The 22,808-nt window shown below is 27.4% G+C and overlaps 1 protein-coding gene across 3 annotated transcripts in view; it reads right to left on the minus strand.

Annotated features, from left to right (window-relative positions):
• LOC107447978 (G patch domain-containing protein 1) overlaps positions 1-21,745 on the minus strand; it is a 37,736-nt gene extending 15,991 nt beyond the window's left edge. The window contains exons 1-11 of one of the 3 annotated variants that reach the window (XM_016063034.4): positions 21,494-21,745; positions 19,834-19,962; positions 19,096-19,181; positions 17,190-17,341; positions 13,645-13,780; positions 8,401-8,607; positions 6,663-6,780; positions 3,759-4,010; positions 2,167-2,322; positions 1,231-1,412; positions 118-245 (exon numbers count right to left, since the gene is read on the minus strand). In XM_016063034.4, the coding sequence (XP_015918520.1) occupies positions 118-245; positions 1,231-1,412; positions 2,167-2,322; positions 3,759-4,010; positions 6,663-6,780; positions 8,401-8,607; positions 13,645-13,780; positions 17,190-17,341; positions 19,096-19,181; positions 19,834-19,962; positions 21,494-21,557 (1,610 nt within the window). In that variant the 5' untranslated portion in view covers positions 21,558-21,745. Of the gene's footprint in view, positions 1-117; positions 246-1,230; positions 1,413-2,166; positions 2,323-3,758; positions 4,011-6,662; positions 6,781-8,400; positions 8,608-13,644; positions 13,781-14,997; positions 15,284-17,189; positions 17,342-19,095; positions 19,182-19,833; positions 19,963-21,493 lie in introns of those variants that run through there. The other 2 variants (XM_043041496.2, XM_043041488.2) reach the window with 2 other exon arrangements.
• Between the last annotated feature and the right edge of the window lie 1,063 nt (positions 21,746-22,808).

Below are 22,808 nucleotides of genomic sequence, written 5' to 3' on the forward strand. Positions count from 1 at the left end.
GACTGTTCAGGATGCTACACGAAAATGCAAAATCACCTTATTATTGATAAAGATTTTAACGACATATACTACATATATTCTATATTTCTGTCATAAAATTCTAAAGTGAAGTCATACTTAGGATATGGGTTAGGTACATTAAATCTCTTGCACAGGAGAGAAGATGGATACCAATCAGATACTACTCGGTTCTTCAAACCAACTAGCTTCTTTACAGTCGAAGAAGATTTTAAACTTTTCTCGTGCTAATAAAGGTAAAAACATAATAAAAAATTCATACATTTAAAATCAAAACAAAACATTTAAATTTATCTGTATATAGTAATTAATAAAATTATTATAAATATAGGTCACAAATAAGTTTTCACAGATTTACCAAAAGCTGCAAAAATTAAGAAATCTCATATGTTTACTTCAAGTAAACTTTTCAACAAAAATACATTAATGAAATGTAAAATAATATTAATAAATTTTTACAAACCAATGAGAACATGCATAGCAATGTATACTGTTTTGAATAGCATGCAATTTTTATACAAGTTTAGAAAATATATTTGAAATAAGTTCACTTGACAAAAAATTAATTAACCCCAATGAAATCACAAGAAGCAGTAGGTATTTGATGCCCTGATATTCTGCCTCTGATTTTGAAAACTTACCTGGATATGGTTAGGAAGTGAGTAAGTTCACAAAGTTTTCCAGGCAAGTCACATCTAGTTTAAGCAACTCACTGAAGATTTAATTATACAGATCCATGAAATCACAGGAATACTGTTTCCAGTGTTTCACCTGCTTTCCCAGCGTGTCTCATATATTTTGCATGGGGTTTATGAAAGGTACATTTGCAGGCCAATGGAGATGAAACAGGTTTGGGTACGTGTTCATAATCGAATCTTATATTCTTCCAGATAAATCAACTTTGCTATTGTTCTTTTGAAAAATACAGGTATCAACAGCATATCAATCCTAAAGATTTTGACTGGAAGAAATTAATAATTTTATCAACATCAATGATTAAGACTTGGATTATATTAACATTCTTGGAACTATCCAGAATGTTAAAGTAAACATAGCTCAAGTAAGTGTCCGTTTCAGTGAGCTGAATCAAGCCACAATTAGAAAAACATCCCCAAATCATAATAGACTAACCCCCGACTAGCAAGTAATTTCATGATTTCTCTGACAGTTTATTAATTTTTTGTTTGGCGTGTTTCTGTAAAGAATACAAACCTTAGCTTTTTCTATGGCATCCATTACTTCATGTTCCACACTGAGGTGGGATCTACTCTCAAACTTAGAGCTTAACATGCCAGACAAAGGCCTGAAGAGAAGAGAAGCTCTGTGAAATTCTTCTATTTCTTGCTGTTTCTCCCATTCAGTCATTGAAGATGGTGAAACCAATTTGTCAAGTTCTGTTAAGGGTGCAAATTTAATGATGTTTAGCCAATAAGTCTAATTAATTATTAGCCAGGCATGCTTCAAGAACAAAAGAAACAATATCTAGCAAATTTAACGAGTACAAACATTAACAATACAATTAATGGTTTGGTATATTTAATAAAAAGTAATTTTTATATAAATACACCAAAACAAAAAAAATTATAAAGTTCTTTTTACACACAAAAACTTTAATTTTTACAAGGAAGTTATAATATGATTTAGATGCATCATAAATATGAACGCATAATATAATTAAAATAAATAAAAAAAATGAATTAATTTTAAATGCTTTCAAATTACAAAATTTATGAGAAAAAACATTTATTTTTGTTTGAATATGCATGTAAATATATCATTAAGGATTAAAAACTTTTCTTATTCTAAGTTCAGAAGATAGTAGAAAATCATGGAATAAATTTACAAAATCCTCAAAAATTTTATCTATTATAAGTTTAGATGCATTTGAATTCCACTATCTATCAGTATGAAGTGTACAACATTTGAAAATTATAAAAAATTGAACATTTTTACCCCTCCCCCCCAAATTGGCAATATATTTTATTGCCTAGAAAGTAAAGCAAATATTCTAATTCTGCTAATAAGACTAACAAAGAAAAATAAAATAAATTTTTTTACAAAAGTTAAATCAAAGAATGAATTAAAACACTTTTTATATTTTTAATGTAATATAATACATTTGTTATGATAAATTTTCAAATCAGTTACCTCCAGAATCTTTCAATTTTAAAAACTCTTCATATCTCTTTTGTTTCATGACATCATTAACAAATGGCTTAAAAGTATTTTTGGAAGTTGTTATTCTCAACTCATTCGGTGGTACACTTACTTCTAGTTTATTTTCTTTAACTGGCTGGGCTGGAGCTAAGAATAGAAAAAGACTGTACACGTGAAACAGTAAGATAGACAGAAACATAAATTTGTTTGTAACTTTACATATAAAACAATTAAAAGATAAAACTTTCTCAAGAATTTAAAATTCTACTAAAGTAAAAGTATTAAAAATTATTTAGTGTGAAATTATAATTAATAAACATAGCAAAGTAAACGCTCTATAACCTGAAAGGTCAATGAAAACTGGGAAGACTGAGGAAGATAAGGATAGATAAGATTGAGAGAGAAAATAAAGAAGAAAATACGAAAGAAAAGCAATAAAATAAGAAATTGGAAAGCAAAAGCACAAGATAGAGTGCTTTAGAGTAGAATTGTTTGCTATGTTTCAACATTGATTGTAGTACCAGGGAGTAAGAAAGTAAAAACTGGGGCTGTAAATCTCTTGCATACCATGCGCAGTTTTTCGACAGCTGAGAAGTTGCACCTCATAGCTAGCACACTTTTTCCACTTATTTTTTACACTTTTTATTTACTTTTAAAATTATTTATTATTATTTTTAATATTTATATTCTAGGGCAGGTAATAAAAAATACAAGGATATAATCTGTTTTGCTTAGAGGAGAACAAAGAATAACTAAATCCCAATGTTAAACTAAATTAATTTACATGAGTTTAATAATCGCCAATCTTCAATAGTAAGGAATGATTTTCTGTCGTGAACGTGATTCTGTTATGATGAAGCTACAGTTGGCCATAGGGTTTCCTTTATAGAAGAAAACTCTAAACCAGTACGTTGCAATCTACTCTGACAACAAGAATAACTTGGAAATGGAAGTAATGACATGTAGTGTGGTGCTTTTAAAATACTTCTATGCTACTAACCATCTTTTATGTTATCTTGCAGTAGATTAGGGGTTGATAAATAGAGATAAAGAATCTGTTTTGATCAGAGGAGAAAAGAAAGCATTAACTTTATCAGATAGTTAAATTACACAAATAACTTAATTAATTTTTAATGAAATTTTAATCTAAAATAAGGAATGCTCTCCTGTACAAGAAAGTGGTTGCTTGATGAGGAGACTTATAACTTCCAGAGTATCTCATTATAGAAAAGCCTCAATCATAGTTGTTGGCACTTAGAACAAGATCAATGTGAAAATAGAAGTGATATAAAATCTTTCCCACTATATGATGCCTTTTTAATATTTCTATGCTATTCACTTCATGTAATGTGAGAAAGCAAAACAAACAAATGAAATAAATTAAACCATTTTATATTCTTTAAGTCAAGTATTTTTGGAATTTGGAACAAAAACAAAGCTTAACTGGTTGAAGCAGATTAACAACCAATTTGAATAAAAGCTATATTTTTTTAAAAAAAAGTGTTTAAAAAAAACACAGACATAAAATAAAAACAAAACAAAATTATTCATGTTAAAAGCAATTGAACACAATTATTACTTACTTTTTAATTGAATGGATTGAAATTTATTTTCTCCAAGCAAAAATGCCCGCTCTGTTACAGAGCTAGTGCGATAATATTGTTGTATAGAGTCTTTGGAATGACTTTTGGATTGAGACAATAATTTGGAAAATTTTGGTATAAAATCAGGAGGTAATTTAGGTGGTGGATAGTACTTCTGTAAAACACATGGTTGTGAAGCTAGCCGAAATCCTTCTATAACACCATCAGGGTATTTTTTAAATGTATGCTTTCCTATAAAACAAATACAAATATACGAATTTATGAATTACAGGGAATATAAAAAGTCTCTAAGACTATTTTTAACAATAACAATCAAACATAATAATAAGTTTAAGATGTATTTATTTATAAAGTTGGCAATTGTTTAGATTGATATAGCAATTCTGATAGCCATTACAAAGCTAAATTTTGAAGGTCAAAGTTTTTGAGTTTCAAGAAAAATTGAACAGTAACAAAATTCAGCTTAGTGAAATTCTCGCATATGAATAACACTTTTGTCGGACAATTTATGTAACACACACTTTTGAAATATTATTTTATTAAAATTGCCATTCAAAAAAAAAAAAAAATGTCTTACTGTTAATAAAAATTTCATTTTCTTAAAATATTTTTCAAAAAAAAAAAAACTTTAGGTAATAAAGTACAACATTATAAGATCCCTTATCCGTCTGCAAGGCTGTAGCCTTATAGGAATATGGCATGGAAATAAATGAATAAGAAATAATGGGTTGTCACTGCCTAGACTAGCAGATGTTGCTATATGAGAACCATTAAATAGAATCTACTCATTGTTACTTCTGCTACTCTTGTATTTGCTTGTGTTTTCTTAATTAAAATGTTGAATTTTTCAGCATAGTATAAATTTTCTCAACAGACATTTGATAGTCTGTAAACACAAAGTTTTTTTTTCCACAAAAAAAAAGAATCAAAAATTTATAACAGTTGAATAATAGCATGAAAATTTTGAAATTAGCATAAAAATAGCATTTGCAGAAAGTTTACTCTACAGTTTGGATATTGCAAAAAAATTAAAAAAAACCTCAAAATGTTTTTAATGACCTAAAATATGATAACATATGTCTGAAAAAGGGTGATGCATAAAAGGTGGGTAAAGTTTTATTAAATAGGTTGAGCTCAATGTCATCAAGGTGGTAGTGATAATTTATTTAGCATGCTGACTGTTGAACAATCGCTGAAAAAAAGGAGCTGAAAAAAAGGATCTGAGACAGTAGCACTGCAATAAAAATAACATGAAAAACTTTGACTATCTGGGTCATTCTCACAAAAACAGTCATTTTCATGTCCCCAGTATATTTTATGTTTGTTTTACAACTTATGAAAAAAAAAATTTCAGCGAAAGTGTCCTTCAGAATGCAGGCTAACAAAAGAATAAAAATAAAACTATCAATTTTTATTTATTTCTTATTTTAGGTAATTGAAATACACCAATACGTCATTCCCTCACTTGTCCCCACTGTTGATTCAAAAAAAGAAAAAATTGTTTCTGAAATAAAAATAAAAAAATTTACAAATTCGTGTTTTTTATTTCAGAATATTGAGATATTCAAAAACCAAAAAGAAAATCAATTGTAAATTTAATTTCTGATAAAAATATTAACACAGCACTATTTTAAACTTTGTCCCTAGTGTTTCACGTCATTTCCTCACAACAATGTTCTTATCACCTGCAATCTTCTTAGAATAAAAATATTTTAATAAAAACTTCAGCAGTTAACAACTGGCACCATAGAACAAAATTGCAGTATGTTTCCATCTTCAACTTAAAGAAGCTTTGCTGTGGAATAAATTTGAATGAATCAAACCAGGTAAAATTTTTTACATTTGTCATTCCCTCATGTCGTTTTTTAGAGTAAAATAAAATACAACTTCATCGAGAAAGTGGATAATTATATGTTGCTTTCTTGTATGAATATAATTGTATGTGATTGATTTCAGAAATTAATTAGGCCTAACTGTTATTTTTAAATTTCATTAAATTTGTCATTCCCTCACTAGTGTATAGAGTGAGGGAATGATTCAAGATGAGTATATTATTACATTTCCCAAACCTTTAAAAACTATTAAGTTTATAAAACTAAATTATAATAAATGTTAGATATACTTAGTATGTTATCATTTTCAAACTTCAGGTAGCTGTAACTTAGAGAAAAACATGTATTAAAATAAAATATCATTCCCTCACTTTTTGAACAGTGAAATTAATTAATTTATTTAAATATTAAGTATAATTTATAGGATATATACTTTCTTTATAATGCCATTACATATTTCGATTAATATAAAAAAGTTTCAGAGCTTTTTATTCACTTTACTTTTTTGGGATTTTATGAACTGAAAAATGACAGTTTTCGTGAGAATGACCCATCTATTAACAACAGTTTAAGAAAAATCTTAATAAAATTTGTAACTCAGAAATCCTTAGAAAAGCAAAACAGAAAATAATTGAAGTGGATATTAATGGATGGAAATGGATTGGTCATGTTTTACTTAAACCTGGAAAATTTAAAGTAAAATAAGTTTTTGATTGGAACCCTCAGGACAATAGAAAAAAGAGGAAAACCTAAAAATACTTGGTGCAGGACGATTTTAAAAGAATTGAAAAAATAGGAAAGACATGGAGAGAGGTAAAATATTTGGCCAGAAATGGAGTGAGATGGAGAACTATGATAGAAGTCCTGTGCTTCAATTCAGAGTGATGAGGAACATGTATATACGAATGATTTTTATGAAAATTTTTTTTTGTTGGTAATTTAGCCCAATTTAAACTTTATTTGTAAATTAATTTGTTATAAACAGGTTTAACAATGCTGACAATTAAAGATACTTTATGAAAAACATCATAACTTGATGAAATTTTATTACCTGATTTTGATGATGTTTGATCAGATTCAGGGTCGAAGTCAGAAAAATCATATTGCGACATATCATCTTTACTATAAACATCTTCATCATCATCTTCAAATGCTCCAACTCCAAAAGCCTAAAAACATAAAATTAAATATTATTAATTATATGCATACAAATAATTTTTTTTGCATACATTATTAATTAGTTAAATAATGAACGAATGTTGAATTATTCCTAAAAATGATTTTAACAACATCCATGAAACTTAGTTTTTTACTAAAATAAAAACAAGTAAAGAAAAAAAAATAGTGGTCAAAAGAAAATGGCAAATGCATTAAATAGACTAGAATGTACTTTATAAAAAATAAAGAAATTGAATTTTAAAAAGCAGAAACTTTGAAATAACAAACAATTTCGAAGTAAAGTGTAGTCTAACAGGTAATATTTACACACTAATTGACAAAAAAAAAAGTTCTGTAAAAAAAGATCACTTGAAAAAAGAACAAGTACATATTAGGCTACTCATAAAAAATTAACACTTTTTTTGTATTAGTTTGGTAGTAGAAGAAAAGAAAAACTTTTCCAGATGAATACAAGACATTATATGTCTAAATTTATGAAACCCTGGGCGATATAGAATATTCAAAAGTTTAATTTATGAATAAAATTTATTGGAGTTTATTTAGAACGTTTTAGTTTATTTCGATATTAAATTACAAAATAATAGCTGGTGGCATGATACAGTTTCAGTGTAAAATTGCCAATCAACAAAATGTTAAAAAAATTGTATATTTTTTCTGTTAGTCTTAGACGCTTTCAACATTTGCAGAAATTATGCAAAGTTAGTAGTGACAGTATTATTAGTTAAAATACACAATTTTAAATAAATAAACAAGAAAACAAAGAAAGGAAATTTAATTTTAGAACAATTTTGATTTTTTGACAATTTTGATGTAATAAACCAATCCATCAATAGCTAACTTCTAAAAAATCTGAAATACACATTTAAAAACTGTTAGTCATCATCAGGTTGGTTAATTCTTTTTATAATGTTTTAGATTAAGTAAAATAATGTAATAGATAAAACAGAAAAAATCCTTATAATGATAGTATCTTTCAATTAACTAAGCTATAAATAAATAACTCAATTTGATCAAAATAAAAATAAGTTTTTTTGTAGGCTAATTCAATTGCTGATTGAGGAATTCAAATTTAGACTAATTAGGCATACATGGCATAGATGACCAGGCTCTATGATTGCACATAAAAAAAAGTTTTCAAACAGCTGAGTAAAAAGTTACTTTTGTCTGTATTTAAATATAAATAAGTTGTTGAACAATAATAATAAAAATTTAAAGCTGTTTTTTTAATCTCATTTCCAACTGTAGTAATTTTATAAACAATTCTATGACATTAAAAATTGGATACTAACAATAATCTGTCTATTCTATTGACAACCATAATAATTTGGTAGCATTAGAATTTTAATTACATTATTCAAATTGGATTTTTGAAAATTTCCAAAAACAATTCTATGTTATCTGCTGTTACTCCACATAATATTATGATAGAAACTGGTCAAATTATGTAAAATCAAACTAAAATGTAAAATTAAAAACTAATGTATGCAGTTAGCAAATTATTAATGTTATTGATTTCTTCAAGTTTTTTTAAATCAATAAAAGTGCAAAATTAGTTTTATAAAGTGAAATAAATAAAGCAATCAAATAGAACATTAGAGAGCATTTCTTACTTGACCAGTTATTGCTATTTTTCTCTTGTCTTTTTTGAGAAATGATTTTGTAGCTGTAGGATTGTCTTTATCAAATCTTGCACTTAAAACAGATTGTTTAGATAATCCAATGTAACCCAAGCCAAAACAATCATCCTTTGGCTTATAAACTACTTCATTGGTGTCTTCAGGAGCAAAAGTGTAAGATAACATAAATGGATCATCATCCTAAAAAACAAATTCTAGTTAATTATATGTTTTTGAAAGCAAATAAAAACCTGAAACTAAATTAATAAAATCATAATTATGTATTTACCATATTGTATTAATGGCTTGAATAACAATATTATTTTAAGCATTTTCACAATATTGAATAAAATAAAATGCATATTTTACTTTTCAATAAAGCAGCTTTTGGTTCATTTTAAAAAGTAAAAGCAACTTTAGCAATTCATTTAATAAACATATAAGTTTGACCAAAAGCTGTCTAATATGCCATTGTTGTGTCAAAATGTCAAATATAAAATATTCTTATGTACAACAATCATTAGGATCTTTTGTTATGATACTTGTCAAATAAAACCTAAAAATAGTTCTTGTAAACTTTATACTAGTCAAAGGACTTTTTTTAAAATATAAATAATTAGCCATTTGAATACTAGTTACCGGACAGTTAATTCCTTAAAATTCAGTAACACTTGCAAAGAAAAATTCTGTGGTGTTAGGGGAAACGTTTGTTAAATAATCCACAAATCAAGGTTATTTTATCTTTCTTTGTTAATACCAGACTTTTTTACCTCATAGTCTTTAAGTTTATTGGCATAAACCAAAAATGCTCTTTTACACAATATCAAAAGAAAATGGATTTTTAATTTTAAAAAATTTAAGCTTTGTGGAGAAATAAGATGGAAAATTTAATGAAAAATTTTAATACATTATTATGTAGTGCTAAGCAGAGTTGGCCGTCGATTACAGTAATCGATTACAATTGTAATTGATTACAGATAATTACTGCTATGTAATCAATTACATGTAATCACGATTACAAGTAATCAAAATTTTTGATTACATCAGAGTAGAGCGAAAATGTAATCGATTACATTTTTCAATTACAGTAATCAATTACTTGTAATCATGATTACAAAGTTTGATTACAGCTGTAATCATGATTACATAGTCGATTACAGTAATCATGATTACAACTTTCAAAAAATTTTGATTACAGCTGTAATCATGATTACAATTTTGATTACAGTAATCAATTACTTGTAATCATGATTCCAAGTAATTGCAATTGCAAGTAATCACAACGAAAACGATTATGGGGAATTACGATTACAAGTAATCAAAATATATGATTACATGTAATCATGATTACATGTAATTGTGATTACTTGTAATCAAACTATACGATTACAAGTTATTACGATTGTATACTAAATGCAAATTCATTATGTAAGTATGCATGAGTTTAAATATTTCTATGTACATAGAATTACGCACGCATGAATGTACAATATTCATAATTATATAGTAATATACTTAATGCAATACGCATATGCTTAGTACATATAATTATGCACTTATGATACATATAGGCATGTGTGTTAGTTTGTACAAAAAGGCACTGTTTTGTATCTTTGTATACATAGACAATATATGTATGAACGTATATGAAAATAATGTTTATGCGTTTGCATGCTTTTATGTACTTAAGTACATACATTGTATAAATTTACGATAATATCACATATATACAATGTACGTATGTATATAAAATTGTACGTATTTAAGTACAATATGTAAGAATGTTATTTAAAGGTGCAATATATGCACATAGTTGCATAAATAAAATGCGTACATGTATACATGCACATTTATATGTACATCGATATATGTACACGCAAAGTATGTACTTATGTACAGTGTACGTATGTATTTGTATAACTACATACTTTGTTAATACTTATGCGCATGTAATGTATGGATGTACAAAAAATAGTTATATGCACAATGTATGCATGTACATACAATGTATACATGCGCATAATTACAAGTAATGTATAAATACATGCATACATTTAAATATATGTAATTACAATACACACATACATTGTGCATACATTAAAAAAATTTATATAAGTAAAGTCATTAAAGTTTGTTTTAAAATTTATTCTGAGGCATATAAAACTCGACCTCATATTTTTTAGAAAGCAAACAATAATTTTATTTTAAATTTCTAAATATTATTTCCACACGCAAAATTTATCATTTTTTTTACCATTTAAAAAATTTCTATGAATCATGCATAATGTTATAAAAAAAAAATCTGTATTGTCAAGCATTTCATGAAAATACCTGAAAATAATTTTTTATTCAAAGAATCTCAAAATGATTTAGAACAATTAAAGCTGAAAACTAAATTTAAATATCGTTTGATTTTGTCATTTAACTTGATTGAGTCATTAAAAGTTAACTTATATGCATTTTATTTATTGCATTGTACACATATTTAGACATAAATGTAATGTACATATGTATATGTGTAATGTATGTACGCGTGTACAATGTATGTACATACATTCATGTATTGTACATGCATATATAGTACATATGGATATGCATACATGTAACATACGTGTATTGTACACGTGTGGATACATTCATTGGACATATGTACATATGCATAGATAGGGACAGCATGCATGTACACATGTAAAATTTGTACGAAAGAATTATGCCCAATATTTTTATGCACATATGTACTGTATATGTACACACATATGTACATTATATGAGCATTTTATGTTCATTTCATCATGTATTCATTATATGAATATACATCTGTATGCTATATGTCTATACATCTGTACAATATATACAACTGAGCAATATATGCATCTCAAATGTGTGTATGTACATACGTTATGCATGTCAAATGTATGTATGAATATATGTGAAATATAAATACGCCTAATGTACGTACAATTGTACACAAATGTGTTATGCATATTTGGATACATACATTGAACATGAACATATTGTCCAGTGTTTTCACTACAGCGCGAGAATATCGCATATTTTTTTCTTTTCTCGCATTAAAAAATAATTACCGCGAGAAATTTGCGCATTTTATAAACCAATTTCGAAATTAGCGAATTTCTCGCATTTTGAAAAAAATTTCTCATTCCGCCATTTAGAATAAAATCCGTTTCACTTTTCTTAATGGATCTCTCATTATTTTCAACATCTGCCCCATTATCTAGCTTCCCTATTTACCAGTATTGTTCAGAACCTTTAAGAAGAACAGAACACCATCCCTCCGAACCACGGAACCTCTTCCAGAAATCATTTCTCTGCAAAAACGAGCTTACCGTAGGTAAGGTTTCTTCATGTAAGACGTTCAAATTTTTTGCACATTAATGTAAGATGGACAAATACTTTCTAAGGGCAATATCTTCTACTCCGAAACGGACACATGAAAATAAAACAAATGTGGGTAGAAACAATCAAAACAAATACGCATTTAAGCAACCTAATGAGAATAGCTGATGAAAAAGTAGATGTAGAACATTTTCCATATGATGATGCAGAAAAAATATTCAATGCTTCAAAAATTAGAAGACGTTAAAAATGCATTATAATTAAAGAAATGATTTTTATTTTTCAAGTCTGTTTTTTTTTTTTAATTTTTAGAAATCTCACTTAACTTTTTTAAATCTCACCCTGTTTTTGAGAAAGGGTGAGAAATTCTCACCCATTTTTTTCTATGATGAAAACACTGTATTGTGTATATGTACATGAATACATTGGACATGCATATCATGTACATGTATACACACATATATTATACATACTACATATATACCTATATTGTACATGCATACATATATTATACTGTTCATAAATAAATTGCACATGCATGCATGGGACATACATTGTACAGACAATGTATGCATGTTCGTACAAACAACAAGTACTTGTATATACATGCGTACATGAACATAGATACACATTTTACATACACAAATATTTGCATAAAATGCATATATTCATTGTGTATAAATGTACATGTCTACATTGTTTGCACATATGTACGTAATTATTATCTATATACATACGTACATATATTTTATACTTACAATATAAGTGCATGTACATGTGTGTGAAACTAAGATGTCTGAACATATGCACATACATTTTAGTTACATTCATTTGTACGTATACAAATACGTACAAAATGCAGTACATGCAAATACATGCAAAATGTATCATTATAAAATACATTATACTATCCACTGGAAAATATAATCATTTATGAGAATAAGTCTTGTAATCGTGTATTTAGATTACATGTAATCATAATTACATGTAATCAAATTACATGTAATCATGATTACATGTAATCATATATTTTGATTACTTGTAATCATAATTCCCCGTAATCGTTTTTGTTGTGATTACATGTAATCGCAATTACTTGGAATCATGATTACAAGTAATTGATTACTGTAATCAAAATTGTAATCATAATTACAGCTGTAATAAATTTTTTTTGAAAGTTGTAATCATGATTACAAGTAATTGATTACTGTAATCGACTATGTAATCATGATTACAGCTGTAATCAAACTTTGTAATCACGATTACAAGTAATTGATTACTGTAATTAATATTGTAATCATGATCACAGCTGTAATCAAAATTTTTGAAAATTGTAATCACGATTACAAGTAATTGATTACTGTAATCAAAAAATGTAATTGATTACTTTTTTGGCCAACTCTGGTGCTAAGCAATATTAGGTGCATGATATCTGATAAGTGAAAATTCAGGTACTTTTTTTGAAAGAGCCTAAATCACTTATACACCAAAAAAAAAAATTTAAAAAGATAGAATTATAGTTTTTATTAGGTAGATATTATACAAATTGACAATTACATAATAGATGATATTTACTAAAAAATAAACAGAGTTTAACATAACTAAGTGAATTCTGTAATAAGAATAATGTAAATAAAAAAATAATATCCGTAACTGCAATAAAAAATGAAAGGTATATAAATATATATATGAGCAAATCTGTTACAAAAGAAGATCAAATCCATTAGAGCATGTATTGAAAGTTCAATTTGAGTCATATTGAGAATATTGTATTAAAAAAAATAATTTAGAGAAATTTAGGTTAAATTAATTTAAATAGCAATAATCAATGCAGAAGACTTAATTTTCAAATTTAAATACTTCACTCAAAATACAACTCACAGGTGATAAAGACTCAGACTCAGGAAGAGAACAACCATATACTTTAGCATTAGCTCCTTGTTTTTTCCTGCGAGGACCAATACCTTGACCAGGGCGCCAACCAAGTCTTTTTAAAATTTCAATTCCTATGGAATCCCTGTCAAATGAAAAATGACAAAAGTTAAATATAATACAAATAAGAATAATAAGGGTAATATAGTTTAAATTTAATAAAAGTTTTATAAAGAAAAATATATTGATAGCAAACATACAACTGCCAGATTTTAGGGCAACATAAATTTGTTTACAGGGATTTAGACCCAGACCAGACATTATAAATTTTGTAATTTCCCTTAGATGTTAAAATCAGTTTTCAATTTAATAAGTTATTCCATTTTATTTAGACTCTTTATAATGGGGCTTCAATATAATTTTTAAAAAAATACAAAGCAGCCTTTCTAACTAGAAAAACCAGATGAAAACTGCGTCCTTACTTCCAAATTGTCAATACCAAATTAAGTTTGACATAGAGGTCAGTAGACTTTTATTACTGCATTGATTTTCACTAATATCAATGAAATGTTTTTCAAAACACTAGTATCATGATCCAGTGAAATTCAAATTAATTTAGGATGATCCAAAGGTTTCCGAATAACCGTAAGGTAGAAATTGCTAGTAACAAATCTTTAAGTAAAAATTACTCTGTATATCGTGGTGGAAAAGTTGATCATCGATTTTTGATTACAAGAGAGCCGGGTATAAATAGACTGCAATAAGTTGGACATAAATTGACTGCTGAAAAATCAATACTTTCAAAGTTCTTCACGTAATAGCTGACAAGTTTGTCTAACTTTACAGTTCAATCAGGAATGAGGTTGCATTGTTCAATTCACTTATTTTATTTAAACAAGAAAATGATTGATTATAGTGACACCTATGAATCTTTCGATTGCAGATTAAAAATATATTTGACAACTAATGCATATTTAAAGTAAACTTCATTAAATACTTTTAAATTATAAAAATTTAATGAAAGTATTAAAAGAATAAGAATTTGATGCTAAGAAATGACAATAATGATGAATGCGAATTTAAAAAATTCAATAAAAGTTTTATTCTAAAATTTTTTTTTATCATACAAACATTATGTTTTAGAACTACAACACAATAAAGTTAAAAATGTGAATGAAAGTAAGTAAAGAAAATTATGAAAGAAAAAATTGTCTATAAAATTTGAGGATCTTTGATCAATGGAAAAACAATGAAATTAAAGATAAGATAAAAGCAAACATTAATACTTTGTTTTACTCTATTAATAATTAATAAATAAAAGTATAACTTTTATTAATTGAAGTATTAAATAAAATGATATACAGTGTAACGTCCCATATCCGGACGTCCCTTTCCCGGAAGGGTCGATTTCCCGGACACTTTTTAACAATCAAAATAATCAAACATCTCTCCATCATCCCCTTTCCATAAAAAAAAGAAAAAAAAATAAGTCTTTTGACACATTTTCTCTTTTTTGCATCGAACCCATAAATCACCAGAAAGGAGAAGTGAAGATCTACCAAGACCATTGAGTGACCGTTAGTGACGCTCCTCCCTTGGAATGTAGGAAAAAGAGGGAGATTTGTTTTCAAAAGACCACAACTGAATCCCCTCCCCCCTCCTTTCCCATGCAGGTGGCTAGTAAAAGAGGCATTTCCTGGAACCTTTTTATTGTAAGAAGAAATACTGTGGAAAAGGGTAAACGGGGTAAGCGTTAAGGTGGAGGGGGAGTCAAAATGGAAAATTTGAATAGGTCTAAAAGGATATACGTCCTTGAGAAACAAAACATTCGTTCTTCCCCATACCATGTAATATTTAGGAGGCGGGGGGAAAAAGGGGGTAACATTCTCTCTTTAGCAGATTCTTTCAGTCATAGAAGAAAAAATAAAGAGAACCCGATCAGCGTGCCCCGCCTTTATGCTTGATTGATAGCCAATGATTGGAGAGAAAACAATAATTTGTTACTTCCCCACCCTCAACTTAAATGATCTCCTCTTTACACTTATTTTCTTTCACAAATAAGGAGGAAATGAATTTTTCTCCTCCACCTACCCACCTTAATGAATGACGGGAATTTCCCTTTCTTGCTTGAATCATTCTAGTTAAAAATGGCGGATTATTATTTTCATATGTCAATTTTTTTTCGTTTTCTATATTTTAAGCAATAATATTTTTTTTCTAATATTTCATATTTTATTGATTAGATATTCTAATACTAAAACATTATTCCCCTTAAAAATAATGTTTATTTATTTTTTGCTTCTTAGATTTAGATCATTTTAAGCTTTGTTCCAGAATGACATTAATTTCCCCTTCCTGCTTGAATCGTTCTAGTTCAAAATGGCGGATTAATATTTTCATAACTGTTAAATTTTTTTGTTTTCCATATTTTCAGCAATAATATTTTTTTCCTAATATTTTAGATTTGATTTAGATATTCTAATGCTAAAACATTGTTCCCCTTAAAAATAACGTTTATTTATTTTTTGCTTCTTAGATTCAGATCGTTTATTAAATCATTTTAAGCTTGTTTACCTTGGGGGTATATTAAAGGAATTATAAGGAAAAATCTATTATACGGACTTCTGGAAGTCCCACCGATTCCGGATACGCGACTTTACACTGTATAGTAAAAACTAGATATGATAAGTAGGGCATACTACAAGAAGTATGCTATTAGGATAAATTTCTAAGTCACCATTAAAATGCTAATGTTTTATATATACAAAGATTGTATGTTTATAATGAGTTAAAAATTGTTAGCCTTCTGCTATTATGGGAAAAATGCATTTTCTTGCTGATCAAGTGAGCAATATTGCATGCAAATTTTTTTTAAATGAGAGAACTTTTTATTTATTCTTAATATTCATACTGAAAAACAAAAAATTTATATCATTTCTGTCGCCCAATTTCAATTCTTTATTTTTATAAGGCAATGCATGGGTAAGTTATCATCTGCACACTAAAAGAAAAGTTTTTCCCCTAATTTTAGAAATCCTGCCATGCACTTCAAAAGAATGTGCCTTTCGTTGACAACATACCAAACATATTCCCATATTTCCTTTCCAGACAGCTTACTATTAAAATTTACTGTTATTAATGACACCAAAAGGTATGACCCGTTATTTAATTTTCTTGTGACGATTTGGAAACTTGTTCAAACATTCCAGTAATAAAAATTTCTGCCTTCATAAAGTACAGAGCTATATTCAGTCTAAAATCTATGAATAAAAACAGTTTACTACTTAAACGTGTATTTTAAATCAAAAAAGTTGTTTAAAATAAGAGAAAGAGAGATAAATATATTTATTTCATTAAGTTTTTTTGAATTTATTAAATATGTATATTTGCTTAGAACAATTTTACTATAAAGACAGTTTCATCTGCTTTGATGTATTGTTATAACAGACTTCTATTGTAACTGCAATTAATGATTACAAGAAAGTTAAATATGCTATAAAATAAAAATACTTTTACTTTTATTAAAAAAGAGAGATGGAGAGTTAATACATTACCTAACAGGCTTAATTAATTCCTTTAACGGTGCTTCACCAGGAATAACACTATCTGCCTCATTAAATTTCCTTTTTTTGACTTCTGAGTTTGGATCTTGAAATTTATAGGATGTATGGATTTTTTTTGGAGCAAAACCAAACTCTCCCAAATCCTTAAGAAGAAGAAGAATATGATGACAAAAAATTATTTAAAAAAAAAAGATAGTTTTTATAAATGATTTCTATCATAAAAACATGTTTTATTCATAAATAAGAACATTAAAATAAAATATCATACAGAAAATTAAATTTCATAAAAATTTCAACATCTTTAATAAAAAAACAATTTTAAAAGTAAAATTTGATTAGCAGTATCCAGTATAAAAAAAAGATTCACCCTAAACTTACAAACTCGGTAATATGGGGAAAATTGTGAAACAAAATTTCTTTACATCATTATTATAATAATTCAAAAACTAAATTGACCGCTAACAAATTATTTATAAAAACAACACATTTTACAGTTCCTTCTACACCATTTTATTTAACTTCAATTAGTTTAAGTAAATTAAAGATGAAATTTCCTGATCAATTTTGTACCAAAGTCCCTATTTTGTATTTGAAAAAAATACTTGCTTCTTTTAAAAATATTTCTATAAAAATCTGATTTTATAATTTCAATATTTAAAAACTTTAAATGTAAAAAGAAAAAAAAACTGAAAATATTTTAATGAAGTCTGTTAAAAGTTGAAAAAGTTTATTATATCTTGAAATATGAAAAATATTGTTTTGATTAAATGCTATTTTAAGTTTGAAAAAACTATCCATATATGAGTCAAGACCAAAAAAATTTTTTTGCTGTTTATTTCAATCAGTTTTAGCTTAAATTTTTCGGAAAAATGTTCTTACAAATTCATAGTGTTATAAATTATGCATAAAAAACATCCATTTATTTTTAAAAAATTTCTATGGCCTTCATATTATTTTTATGGTGGATTCTATAAAATAATTTATTTTTTTTAGTCACAGGTAAGTTTTAATATAATCTAGATTAATTTATTTTCAATTAAATCTTTATCATAATAAAAAGGCACAGTAAGTAAAGAAAACTGAAAAATTTCAATAGTCATACCTTGTACAGTACACCATTTAGTAAAAGCGGAAATATTTTTTATAAATATTTTAAGTTTTACAAAAGAAAGAAAAAAAAAAAAAAATTCAACCTCACACTTTTTCACTTATGATTTTTAAGTTTCATAACTTGATGAAATGGTATTTAGATAAAATTTGAATTTATTAATCAATATTAATTTATTATCTTAAAGGTAATAATTAAGACACCCAAAGAAATTTTTAAGCAGTCAGTAAAGCCATTATAAACCAAGACTTGCATCACAGGTTGTCAATTACTGCTGAAGAATTAACTAACAAGTTTTTATTTATGTATATCATTATATTGCACAATTGTTATAAGTTACACTTAGATGCCGGTTTACATTAAAAAAAAAAATAAAAAAAAAGAGTCTTCAGATAAAAATTTATCTTTTGACAGTGCTAAAAATCCAAAGTTAATGCTTTAAAGGCATTCAGTAGATATAACGTTTTAATTAAAAAAATTTCTCATCACATAAGAACTATAATATATGTTTTTTAAAAGTATGTAGAGTTAATCTTTTTATATTATATAGCAGACTCCAGGCTAATTTAATAAGATTTGTGTAGTGCACAAGTCCCTTATGATGTGAACTCTTATTTCTTTCACAATACTTTTTAATTTCAATGGGAGAATTTACTTCTTTATAACAAAATAATAAATGTTGTTATTCTTTGTTGGTGTTTTACAAATAAATTGATATTTCCCTGAAATACAGAGCTACTTTTAGTAGATTAATGCATTAAAGGTGCATTGCAATAAATGATCATCTACCTCTTCATCCATAAAATCCTCTGGATTTTGTTGAATACGTTCAGCAGTTTTACTTCGTGATGAAACAAATGATGATGGTGCCCATCCTATAGAATAAAACATTTCAAAAGAAAAATTTAAATAAAATATACATTCAAAATGTCAAGAAAATTCCTTTATTGATAATCAAGCATGCTTCATTTTACATTATTGTGCTACCAGTTAAGAATGATTAAATGTTTTTTATGTTTAATATATATAGTATATGATTTTTGTTCATAGGATTTCATTTCTAATGTTTTAAACATAATGAAGAACTGATAATTTAGAACCAAAACAAGCAAATATTTAAGGGATTGTCATCTTAATTTCTATAAATACATAATCATTTAGAAAATTATGATGTATATGTATATATGATGTATATGTTATGTATCTATATTTTTCTTATTTAATGTAACTCAGTAAGCTTTGTGCCTTTTCAATAGATATATGTATTATTTATTATTAGTTTTAAAAGAAATTAAACAAGAAAACAGCAGTGAACAAGTATACCACATATTTCTTAACTTAACAAAAAATATTTTCCCATTATAGAAAACTCAAGTAATATCATTTATCAACAATTAAATAAAGTAATAAATTCAAAATATAGAGTCAGGATAGAAAAATGTTAATGAACAAGCATAACATAAATTATTGTACTTCATATTTACATAATGAAAATTGAGCATTTATGAAAGTTAAAATAATATTTACCTTCTTTTGTACCAACAGTATTGAAATAACCTGCAGAAAACCCTCCAGTAAATGCTCCATGAAATCTTCGACGACCTTTTTCATCTCGCACTTCTAACTCTCTTGCAGCTTTTTTACGCAACACATACTCTAAAAATTTGAATTAAGTGTAATAATTGTAGAAATGTTAAGTAGTTCTTCATTTCGTGTCAACTGGATTTAATATGGAAAAAAATTTAGAGTTTATATAGTTAAGTGAAAAATAAATAATCATGCTAATAAATATTAGAAAATATGGTTCTGCTGCTTTTTTTTATGATGCACATACTTTTAAAATACACATAATGTTAAATAAAAGAAAAAAATGATTTTGTTTCTATATCAGCATAAAATGAAACAGTGTGTCAACAAAAATTAATAAATATGAACTTCAATATTTTACAAATTTCAGTATACCACAGTTGGGTTATAAAGTTTGTAACACAAAACAGAAAAAAATAGTAAAAATTCTCAAGGTAGAAAGTTTTAAAATAAAAAATGAGTATGTCCCAAGTTTCTTGATTTGATTTTTTTTATAATCTTAATTGAGTTTTAAATAAAGTTATGACTTAATATTTTTAGAAAAAATATTCTGGTAAAGTGAATACTAATTCCTTATGTTTTACACAAAAGAAAAAGGGTCATTGTACTTGTTATCTTAGTAATCTATATAACAAAAAACAACTAAGTTGAAGTGTTACAGATTTTTTAACATTATTTTTTATTGCTTTTTAAACTTTATCTTATACATTTAGTCTGATTTTTCTTAAAGAAAGAAAAAAAAAACTGAATACTTTTGACCAAAAAATAAAGTCTTAAATTTTGTGAGACAAATGTTGTGCATTCTATGTATTATTATAAACAGTGTTTAATCTTATCATCACTTTAAGTACAAAAGTCAGAGAGAATGCAGCATGCTTAGAGGTTTACTTGAAGTAGAACATGGATAAATAGATCAAGAGAAACACCTATTATCACTTTTACAAAAATGCCACACTTAAGAGAAGGAAGGCAGGGACAAGGGTACCAGGGCAGAATCAAAACTCTATATAAAAGAAAGTTAATGTTTCTTAATTCAAATTTTAAAAGAAAACCTTAGGAAATTCGATTGTACATTTATAAAACTTAAATCTTTTGATTTTTTCAAAAATAATCTTCACAAATTCTACAAAATATGAAAATAAGTCATTTATGTTTTGTAGAAGGGATCTGACAAAAACTTTTGTCCCGAGAATGAAATATTTATGAATTCTTTTGGAGAAGATGATTTTTTGAATAGTTATGAGTCATTAATTTCAGATGTAATGAAAGCAACCTGCCTGTGCACAATAAAAATAATGTAATTGTATAAAAACATATAGGTACTGTTTCTATTACCATGCACATATTTCAACTTTCAAGCGAATTAAAACATCAAAATTCAAAATAAATATCCCCTAGTTATATAAGGTAATTTAAAGAATACTCATTTCCAAAATTTATTATTTGAAATCACACAGCTTTTTTTTTAATCAAGATATTTTGTGCATGATAAACTGTGATTACAGAAACTCATACATCTGATCAGATAAGTGATATAAAAAGAAATAAAAATCCACTTATAGTGAGAAATTTTTTTAAATTAGAAGACATTTTGTTATACCGTCTTCAATATCTTCCAGAGGTGTCCCATAAAATATATAATCTTCTTCTTCTTCCTCAGTCATATTTGATTACTAAGTAATTAAAAATCAGTAATGAAAAATTATTAAAGCATTACATTTGACATCAACTAAAAAATAACCATTGTGCACAATAAATTCTATAACTTTAATGTTTATTTATATTTTAACGGAGAAGAAAATGTGAGACAGGTGATTGTTTGATTGATGAATAATTGTAAAAGCTTAAAACTGCTTATTTTCATGAAGTTTAAGTAGCAAATATGATTCGAGAATTGTTTTTCATTTAGAAAATAACACCATGACGTCATAATACAAGAAATATGATTTTTTTTCCAAGTCACATTCTTGTTGCATGCAATTTACGTAACTTCAATAGTGATTGGTGAAATATGTTCGTTGTTGTTGTTGTTAATTTACGTCGCACTAGAGCTGCACAATGGGCTATTGGCGACGGTCTGGGAAACATCCCGGAGGATGATCCGAAGACATGCCATCTCAATTTTGATCCTCTGCGGAGGGGATGGCACCCCCGCTTCGGTAGCCTCGATGACCTGTGCGCGAAGTCGAGCACTTTACAGTAGCACAGTTTAACGAGGACCAATACCGCACTCCCTACGCAGACTGATCCAAGTGGTTACCCACCCGCACACTGACCGTAGTCAGTGTTGCTTGACTTCGGTGATATGCTGGGAACCGTGTCTTAACGATCATCCGTGTCACTGCGGGACGAAGTATGTTCGTCTTTGAAAAACTCTTCTTGAGCTCTAAACTCGCAACCATCGAACAAGCTAGGGATAGAAAAATAGCGTCATTTTGACTTCGCGTTTCTAATCCTCGGGAAAACCTATAACCTCGTGCTATTGAATGGATTTTGTCAACGGGCTGCGATCTTCATTTTTCCTCCCATCTATCGGATGTCTTTCACTTAGCAATTTGCCAGTGAAAGCTATTCGAACGCTCGAATAGGATGCGTTTAACGCTGGGAATAACACTCTCTACGCAGGCTCTCTTACAAGTTATCCTTTTCCCTCAACCGAGATATCAATATTGAGTGAATCAAATGGATTGTGAACTGTCTCTTAGGAACCACTCTCAATTGTTGTTGTTGTTAATTTATGTCACACTAGAGCTGCACAATTGGCTATTGGCGACGGTCTGGGAAACATCCCTGAGGATGATCCGAAGACATGCCATCACAATTTTGATCCTCCTTCGGTAGCCCGACGATCATCACGCGAAGTCGACTACAAACCACTCTCAAAGCATGCGATATGTTTCGAATGTGAATGAGAA

Source organism: Parasteatoda tepidariorum, chromosome 1 (assembly GCF_043381705.1).
Source record: "Parasteatoda tepidariorum isolate YZ-2023 chromosome 1, CAS_Ptep_4.0, whole genome shotgun sequence".
Taxonomy (NCBI): domain Eukaryota; kingdom Metazoa; phylum Arthropoda; class Arachnida; order Araneae; family Theridiidae; genus Parasteatoda; species Parasteatoda tepidariorum.